General features: G+C 45.6%; 1 protein-coding gene across 1 annotated transcript; it reads left to right on the forward strand.

Annotated features, from left to right (window-relative positions):
- The first annotated feature begins 7204 nt into the window (after positions 1–7204).
- Positions 7205–9151, forward strand: LOC310843603 (olfactory receptor 52E4-like). Its single transcript, XM_083737198.1, has 2 exons — positions 7205–7416; positions 8146–9151. Exon 2 carries the CDS (start codon positions 8186–8188, stop codon positions 9146–9148), a length of 963 nt encoding a protein of 320 aa, XP_083593324.1. The 5' UTR covers positions 7205–7416; positions 8146–8185; the 3' UTR covers positions 9149–9151.
- Positions 9152–10131: the final 980 nt, after the last annotated feature.

The raw sequence follows: 10131 nt of genomic DNA on the forward strand, positions 1-10131 counted from the left end.
TTTCCAAACCAGTTTCACTCTGAAATTTCTCTTTTTCTTCCATTGTTAAATTTTTTCCCAACACTTTTGTTTTATGTTTATTCAATTTAAATCCTGCTACTTGACCGAATATCTCAATTAGTTCTAATACTCTTTTAGTGCTAGTGTCTGGCTGTTGCAAAGTCAAAACTAGGTCATCTGCAAATGCCCTTAATTTGTAATGTTTGGCTCCGACCTGTATTCCTTTAACCAGCTGGTCCTTTCTAATCATGTTTAGCAAAACCTCCAGGACAGATATAAAAAGTAAGGGGGATATTGGGCATCCCTGTCATGTACCTTTTTCTATTGGTATTTCCTCCATTACCACATTATTCACAATTAATTTTGCTTTTTGTTCAGAATAAATTGCACCTATACCGTTTTCAAAACCTTGGCCTACCCCCATCCCTTGGAGATTCTTCTTCATAAAACTCCAACAGATGTTGTCAAAGGCTTTCTCTGCATCCACAAATATCAAAACCGCCTTTCTATTAATGTCCACCTCCAATAACTCCAAAATATCTATAATATTCCTCACGTTTTCTGACATATGTCTCCCTGGGAGAAAGCCTGTTTGGTCCTTATGAATCTCCCCTAACAACACTCTCTTAAATCTTTTTGCTAAAATGTCTGCAAAGATTTTATAATCCACATTCAACAGTGATATAGGGCGGTAGTTTTTAACCTGATTTTTCCCGGCTTCTGTTTTCGGTATAAGTGAAATAAATGCCTCTTTCCACAATTCAGGAGGCTTTTTCCCCTCCAAAATTTGATTACATACTTCCTTCAATGGCTGTATTAACCATTCCTTCAGCGCTTTATAATATCTAGCAGTCAAACCATCTGGTCCTGGTGATTTTCCCAGTTGCATATTCTGAATGGCACCCTCCATCTCTTGTTCTGTAATTTTCTCACTCAAAATCCTTTTATTTTGTTCTGAAATCTTTGGTAGTCCATATTTTTTAATAAAATCTTCTATTTCTTGTTCCTTTACTGGCCCTTGCGCGTACAATTTCTTAAAAAAACTTTGAAAGCAATTACTTATCTCATTTGGCTTGTGGATGGTTTTCCCATCCACTTCTAGACATGTCACCGTGTTCAATTTTTGCCTCTTTCTCAATTGCCATGACAGAAGTTTCCCACATTTATCTGCCGACTCAAAAGTTTTTTGTCTCATTTGCTTTATTTTCCATTCTATTTCTTGATTCATCAGTTCCATATATTGCGTCTGGTAATACTTTATTTCTCTCAAAATCTCTTGAGACTTTGGTTTAGATCTCAGTTTCTTCTCTCCTTCTTTATTTTTTTCCAAAATTTTTTGTTTCTTCTCATTTTGTTTTTTCCTCTTTATAGAGTTCTGCTGGATCAAAAAGCCACGCATCACGGCCTTGCTAGCGTCCCAAATTGTTCTTTTCTCCACCTCTGTTCTGATGTTTATCTCAAAATAGTCTTTCAATGTTTTTTGGGCCTTCTTATAAATTTCTTCATCTCTAAATAGGGTGTCATTCATTCTCCATCTGAAGGTTCCAGCTGTTGTTAGCTTCATCTCCATCTTTACTGCATTGTGGTCGGAGCAGGTTTTTGGGCAGATTTCTGTTTTTTTAACTCTTGGCGCCAGGCTACTAGAAACCCAAATTTGGTCTATTCTGGTCCATGTCATTTTTGCTTCAGAGAAAAAAGTTCCCTCTCTTTCCAGAGGATTCCTTATTCTCCAAATATCAATAAGGTCCATGGTGTCAGTCATTTCGAAAAAAGTTTTTGGTAGTCTCCCTTCTTTAGAAATCACTTGTCTTTGTGCTTTGTCCATGTTTGTGGAGACGACTCCATTCATGTCCCCCATCATAACAATTTTATAATCCAAAAAGTCCATTAAAGTCTCATGCAACTTCTTAAAGAATTCGGCCTTCCCATCATTAGCTGCGTAAAATCCTACTATCAAAACTTTTTCTCCTTGAATTTGAATTTCAACTGCCAGGTATCTTCCTTGCTCATCTTTAAATATCATTTTTGGTGCCAATTTTTCTTTAACATAAATCACCACGCCTCTTTTCTTAACCTTGTCTGATGAAATAAATTCCAGTCCCAATCTCTTATTTGTCAAAAGTTTCCTGTGTACCCTGGCAATATGAGTTTCTTGTAAACATATTAAATCTAATTGTTCTTTCTTTAAAATGTGAAAAACTTGATTTCTTCACTTCAACTTCTAGGGAGCTTCTAGGTGCTTTCTGCACCACCTAGAGTACCGACAGAATTGTGGCTTCTACTGGCAACACACAGTAGAATGCGCTGAGTTCAAAAAAGCGGAGATCTTTCAGTCAGCTCTGGGTAGGCTGTTGTATCTGTCCCAGTGTAGCAGACCGGACATTGCTTTTGCTACCAATCTGCTCAGCAGGGAAGCTACAAACCCCAGTGTGAGTGCCTGGAATGGTATCAAGAGGGTGCTGCGTATCTGCAGGATACCAAGGATTTCTGTCTCAAGCTGTCATCTAAGGGTGACCTCAAGCTGATGTGCTGAACAGATAGCGATTAGGCAAATCTGGCTAACAGGAAGTCCATATCTGGGATGGTGGTAAGGTTTGGGGACTCTTTGGTTGGGTGGAAGTCCTGGTGTGCTGGTCCCGGGGGTTAATCAAGAGGCAAGGTCCAAGTCCAGCCCGTGGTCGATGAAGCAACATGAAGGCAGTCCATAAAAGTTGAAGCTGGGTGCAGGGCAGGGTTCAGGCAGGGACTGACACCACCAATGTTGTTCCCGCAACTTGGGACTGGGGCTGGCTGGCTTTAATATGTCCCAAGGCATAGGGTGGCCCTGATCCTCAGATGACTCGCCTCTCGTGGCCTGGAGGCGAGCACTCCTCCTGGGAGAAACCGGTTCCCTTCGCCTCTCTGCCCTTCACCTCTGCAGTTCAGGAGAGGCTGAAGGGTTACTGGGCCCAGGGGGAGACTACCTGTAGGCACTGAGTCCTCAACCACCTCTGGAGCCAGAGTGGATTCACCTGGTGTCTGCTCCTGAGGATCCGGCACAGGTGCAGGGGCTTCAGAATCAAGGCCCTGCCCCAGTTCAGCCGGCCCTGGAGGCGGGGACTCCTGTGCAGGCTGGGATTCCTCCGGTTCAGCCTCTGAATCGGATTCCCAGGCCATCACACAGGAAAAGCACATCTGGAGTTTGCTATATGTACAACCAGGGTCTATTTGATTGGTTGTGCAAGAAGCTGCAACATGCTAGAGAATGTGTTCAGAAAGGACTTGTAACGGTGTCCTACATGCCAGGTAATGAAATTCCTGCTGATTTATTGTCCAAGGTTGTTCCGAAGGATCAACACTGTACCTATGTACAGAAATTGGGTTTGTACTGATAATGTACTGGCACGCTGCCCAGTGATGTTCACAGAAAGGCGGAGGATGTTAGTTTCTGTTTCTCACTGTGCAGCTGCATGGAATCCTAGGACTCTGTTTACATTCCAGAGACTTTGCAGTCTCACGGGAAAAGGGAGACGGGATGTGACGTTAGTGGTTTCCTGTTTCCTTTGTTCCTTAGTTCCTTAGTTCAGTTGCTCTCTGCTTTCATAGAGAGAGGATGTCTTTTCTGTTCTGCGTAGTTTAGAAATAAAACTCTTTACAATGTAGCCAAACCTCTCGTCTCTTCCCTGTGTTGGGAACCCTGCTGGATAGAATGTGCTTGAGGCCTTATCAAAGGCTCAGGTCATTATACAGGTCGGAGGCGATTTCAAAGGCTCAGCTCGGAAGAAGATGAGGCCTTATCGGCTTGGCCGAGCGGAGATTCGGACAAAGATTCACAAAATGTTTAGGGGTCTGCGTACCCCCAGGAAAAAAGCACTGGATCTAACCATCATCTTTCTTTTTTCTTTTACAAACATTTTATTGGTTTTGAATGAATCATAGAGTTGAAAGGGACCCCAAGGGACATCTAGTCCAACCCCCTGAATGCAAGAAACTCAGCTAAAGCATTCATGACAGAATGAACCACACACATCACAAACACAATAACAACATTTATGTAGAAGTGTCCATGTACAGTTTGAGTAGGAACCAAGACGGGTGACCAGTGGAATGAATAAATGTTTACTCCCAGCATCTAGTGCTTAAACCAAAGGGAAGCACTATCTCCATATTGATGCAGTGGGAAGGGGGTGGGGGTGGGGAGACTGCCTGTCTAAAGGAAGAAGAAGAAGAAGAAGAAGAAGAAGAAGAAGAAGAAGAAGAAGAAGAAGAAGGTGAAGAGGAGGAGTTTGGATTTGATATCCCACTTTATCACTACCCTAAGGAGTCTCAAAGCTGCTCACAATCTCCTTCCCCTTCCTTCCCCACCACAAACACTCTGTGAGGTGAGTGAGGATGAGAGACTTCAGAGAAGTGTGACTGGCCCAAGGTCACCCAGCAGCTGCATGTGGAGGAGCAGGGAAGCGAACCCGGTTCACCAGATTACGAGTCCACCGCTCTTAACCACTACACCACGCTGGCTGATGTTGTTTTATTCCCCTTTTTTTCGTTAGAGTGTATATTAATTTCCCAAAAAAACCCCTCCAATTAACATATCAAATCATAATCCAATAAAAATAAAAAACTAAAATAAAAGATCAAATTGTCTTCCGAATTGTAATTTTGATTTTACGACTTCCCATAGCCTGAATCTCGAAGCATATCCAAATCTCTGGATATGCTTCGAGATTCTCTGTTGTGTTGTGTCAAATGTCCATAAAGGTTTATATGCCATCTTTGATCAATCCAGCCTGCAGTTGTTGGTCCACCCTGAAGCGCCAAATGCCTCATGGAATCATAGAATCATAGAGTTGGAAGGAAACCCCAGGGGTCACCCAGCCCAACCTCATGCATTGTTGGAATCGCTGCTGAACAATCCCTGATGGATGGTCCTCCAACCTCTGTTTAAAAATCTCCAATGAAGGAGAGTCCACCACCTTCTCAGGTTGCACACAGAAATGACATATTTATATTGTTCTGTATGTAATACTGTAATAGACTGCTTTAACAAATGATGGTCAAGTTTCTTTCCTAATTTTAATCATATCTCTGGCCTAATAAAATCTGGAACTTTTGATGCCATATTACTCTGGGTTTCCAGTCCTGAAAAAGCAGAGATTTATTCAGTGGTGGTGACCCTTTTTCAGCCTCAGGGCCATGTTTTCTTATCAAATGCTTTCTGGGAGCCACATCCCAGAGGTGGTTGTGGCAAGATGGGTGTGGTCAGACATATACCCCTCTTCATCCAGGCAACCAAGAACAGTTGTCATAGTTCCAAGACAGATGGCAGCTGGGTAAAATCACTTGGGAAGAGTGCAGAATGGGGCCAATGAGGGATGTGGCCTGGGCAGGGTCCTGAGGGCAAGACAGAGCTGCCAGTAGGCCTGTACAGTGGTACCTCTGGTTATGAACGCTTCTGGTTACAAATGTTTCAGGTTACGAACTCCGCTAACCCTGAAGCAGTTGTGAACTTTGCCCCAGGATATGAATGGAAATTGTGCACAGGAGGCACGTGCGCAGTGGGAGGCCCCATTAGCAAAAGCGCGCCTCAGGATAAGAACGATTTCAGCTCAAGAACGGACCTCCGGAACAAATTAAGTACGTAACCAGAGGTACCACTGTATTCAGTTTCCAGGTATGAGGTTGGGGGGGGATTACTCCTTGTGGTTTCAAGAAATCACACCAAATCCCCAGTCAGTATAACTTCATTCAGTAATGCATTACATTACTATTAGGACACAGACTATACAGCTTAGGCAAAATAGGCAAAATATGCATAATCTTAGCTGTTCATCCTTTACCCAACCACTTTCTGCCTTGTCTGCACTTCACCATCTCTCATCAAGCCATAGTTCATGAAAAACACTTACCCTCCCAATTTGATTTTAGTATCTGTGTCAGAACCCTCCTTGTACCTTATCTGGAGTTGTTTTTCTCTTTAACAATCAGCCATTAATTTCCCCTTTAACTGGTTTTTACTAGTCTTGTGGTCAGTTCCCATTCCTGTGCATGTTACACTGGCCTCACTTAATAATGGGCCTAGCCAGGGTCTTTTTCCAGCCAGAACTTGCTGGAACTCAGTTCTGGCCCCTCTTGGGTGGGTGCCATTGCCACTCTAAGAAAATGAGTTGCCCTACCTCAGTTCCCCATTCTTTTAAAAAATAAAAATCTGACCATTTATACTCATCAATGCATACAGGTATCACACTGTTTTATTCTCTGCCTGCCAATCCACCTATCTGGTATTCCTGCTCTGCCCATTACAGGATTCTCTGTGAATTCTCTCTAGCTGTGAAGCTGTTGTCTCTTTCAAGCTACCTTCTGTTCCACTCTTCCCAAGTCTGCTGGAGATGTAGAACGATAAAGAATCCTAAGCCTGGAGGTGGGATTGGGGTCCGCTCTCCACAGTCCTTGTCCATGGAGTTTTCTTGGCAGGGATACTGGAGTGGCTTGCCGGTTCCTCCTCCAGGTGGATCACGTTTGGTCAAAACTCTCCACTATGACCTGTTCATCTTGGGTGCCCTGCTCGGCATAGTTCATAGCTTCTCTGAGTTCTTCAAGCCCCTTCGCCACGGCAAGGCAGTGATCCATGAAGGGGATTAGAGAAGTAGAGACATCACCTTGCCAACAAAGGTTCGTATAGTTAAAGCTATGGTTTTCCCAGTAGTGATGTATGGAAGTGAGAGCTGGACCATAAAGAAGGCTGATCGCCGAAGAATTGATGCTTTTGAATTATGGTGCTGGAGGAGACTCTTGAGAGTCCCATGGACTGCAAGAAGATCAAACCTCTCCATACTGAAGGAAATCAACCCTGAGTGCTCACTGGAAGGACAGATTGTGAAGCTGAGGCTCCAGTACTTTGGCCACCTCATGAGAAGAGAAGACTCCCTGGAGAAGACCCTGATGTTGGGAAAGATGGAGGGCACAAGGAGAAGGGGACGGCAGAGGACGAGATGGTTGGATAGTGTTTTCGAGGTTACCAGCATGAGTTTGACCAAACTGCGGGAGGCAGTGGAGGACAGAGGTGCCTGGCGTTCTCTGGTCCATGGGGTCACGAAGAGTCGGACACGACTAAACGACTAAACAACAACAACTCCACAGTCCCCCTGACTCTGTAACCTTGGAAGAGATGCACCAGGTGTGGGCGGTTTGGATGCCATGGGAATTGGGATGGAGCAAAGCTCTTTCTACAGTGAAACAGCCCCCCGAGATGTCCACCCTAGCACCTCCACAGAAACACTATAAATGCTGCTTTCTGGTCAGCCAAGTGGAGTCAGATCTGAGGGATGCTCCTCCATCCACAATGCAGCTGCCAGTAGACCTTTGACTCTGTGGCTCAGCAGAGCACACCTTGCTGTGTGAATCTGTAGGTGAGCTGGCAGAACAAAAGGTCCTATCAAGGTGAGTGGAAAGGAGGGGAGTAATAGAATCATAGAACTGACAAGTTGGAAGGAGCACAAGGTGCTTCTAGTCCAATTCCCCACACTGAGGGACTTTTTTGCCCAACATGGGGCTTGACCCTGAGATTTAGAGGCTGAGATGGGGAGGGAGGGGCAGTTGGTAGGACCATTTTTTGAAGGGGGAGGGCAGCAAGTTAGCTCTCCTTCCAAGGAACCTTTGTTGCAATTGGCATGTCCAGCTCTGGTCACTGTAGAGCTGCAAAAGGTGAATGAGGAGATTAGGGTATTTGGAGGTGGAGGAATCAGGTTCCCCGCAGAGAAAGGCTGGTTTTGATGAAGGAGACATTAGTGGGAAATGTGGTGGTGGTGGTGGCGGGGGGGGGGGGGGGACACACGACAGAAGAATACAGAACCATGTACAGGATGAGGAAAGTGGAGAACCGCCACCCTCACCAGTTTTGTCAGACTAAATTGGCCCAATGAATTGATGGGTGGGAGAGGAGGGGCAGACAGGAAAGTTCCTCATACAGCAGCGTGCAGACTGCTTTTTTCATTTTCTTTGTTCGGACACAGGGACCTACACTCTGGCCAAATCCAGCTAGCAGGCTCATCCCCTCCACACAAACACACAATTGTTTTCTTAACATGAAACAGGATTGCTGGGAAAGGGTCTATGTGTCCATGAGGAGCCATGGAGGAAAATGCTGGCCTGTTTTCTTCTTCTTGGCAGGGTCTCAGTGACCTGTTCTCTGGCTGGGTCCAGGAGGAGAATGCCTCTTTCGAATGCCACCCACTTTTATTCCCCCACCTTCATCCTGCTGGGGGTCCCGGGGCTGGAGGCGCTTCACTCCTGGATCTCCATCCCCTTCTGCCTCGGCTACCTCGTTGCTCTCGTGGGCAACTGCACCATCCTCTTCATCATCAAAACGGAAGCCAGTCTCCACCAGCCCATGTTCTACTTCCTCTCCGTCCTTTCAGCCATCGACCTGGGCCTCTCCACCTCCACTCTGCCCAAGATGCTGGCCATCTTCTGGTTTGGCCTTGGGGAGATCAGCCATGGGGCCTGCCTGGCTCAGATGTTCTTCATCCACAGCTTCACGGGGATGGAGTCTGTCGTGCTGCTAGCCATGGCCTTTGACTGGTACGTGGCCATCTGTGACCCTCTGAGATACACCACCATCTTGACCAAGGCAAGGGTAGTCTGGATGTGTGCTTCCGTTGTGCTGAGAACATTCCTATTTGTGCTGCCCATTGCCCTGTTGACTCTCCGCCTGCCCTTTTACAGCGACCACATCATCCTTGCCCACACCTACTGTGAGCACATGGGCATTGCCAAGCTGGCCTGTGCCGACATCCGGATCAATATGATTTATGGCTTGTTCACTATTACCATCCTCATGCTTGATGTGGTCCTCATGCTTTTGTCCTATGTGCTGATCTTGCAGTCTGTTTTCCGGCTCCCCTCCAAAGAGGCCCGGCTCAAATCCTTGGGCACTTGTGGCTCTCATGTTGCAGTCATTTGTGTCTTCTACACTTCTGCCTTCTTCTCCTTCCTCACCCACCGCTTCGGACGCAACATCCCCCATTATGCACATATCCTCATTGCCAATCTCTACCTCATTTTGCCCCCGGTGCTCAACCCCGTCATTTACGGCATCCGGACCCGGGAGCTGCGCAGCAGGATCCTGCACTTCTTGTTCTCCAAAAGGGCGCCTTTGTCCAACGTCTCCTGATTATCCTGCCTTGCAGGGGGTTGGACTAGATGACCCCCAGGGTCCCTCTGACCAGTGTCATATGGGAGGCATCTACCGAGCATGTCTCGGGGAGTCCCTTTTATTGAATATTACAGCATTGCCACATATGTGCTTGTTGCTGATTGGTTAACACAAGTACAAAGCAAAGGTTGCATATAAGCATTAATCACCAATAGATTAAAGGTTGGGAAAGGGAACACAGAATTGGACAGGCATGAAAACCGCCTTATTAAATTATAACTAGTGATTAATATATAGCATTCATCCGTAGATGTGGTCAACCAAGCACTAAGAACAGGTCAGAATGCAATGTCTCATGAACTCAATGTGAACTGAACATTCGAGGGTGATGAAGGAATGTCTCAGCTTAAAATGTTTTTTCCAGAGTCATGTGCAGAAGCAAAACTTCCCATCACTCTAGATTCTATTTTGCATTCCTACAATCTGTTGAGTGGGAATTCAGATATATAACATGCTCTACGTAATCCGAGTGTTTTGTAAGGCTGGGAGAGAAACCCCAGAGAGCGGTTGCTGCCAATCAGTGTAGGCCATCCTGAGGTAGATAGATCAACGGTCTGATTCAGAACTCTCTGCAGTTCTTTGATCCTGGCCAGCTGGACTCTGGCCCAATTCACTGCAGTGCAATTTGGGGCAGCGGATCAGGAGGGGCAAGAACTTTTCAACAATGTGCACCAGAATTGTTGTTGTTGCTCTTGTTGTCCTGCCTTTCTCTCTGACAGGGGCTCAGGGCGCAGAAATGGCTCCTCTTTCTTCAAGGGCCACACAGACCTCATGAGACACCCAAGAAGATTCCCTTGCTGCTTCTTTCATAAATCAGCAACAGAGGTTGCATTTCCTTATTTACAGGAGGGCTGTTGCTAAAGCACATAACATGGCCTTCACGCTTAGTCATGTATTAGGAACACAGGCACAAATTATTTGTCTGTGTGTGCATATTTACA

This window comes from Podarcis gaigeae (genome assembly GCF_964106915.1).
Source record: "Podarcis gaigeae genome assembly, chromosome: 4".
Classification (NCBI taxonomy): domain Eukaryota; kingdom Metazoa; phylum Chordata; class Lepidosauria; order Squamata; family Lacertidae; genus Podarcis; species Podarcis gaigeae.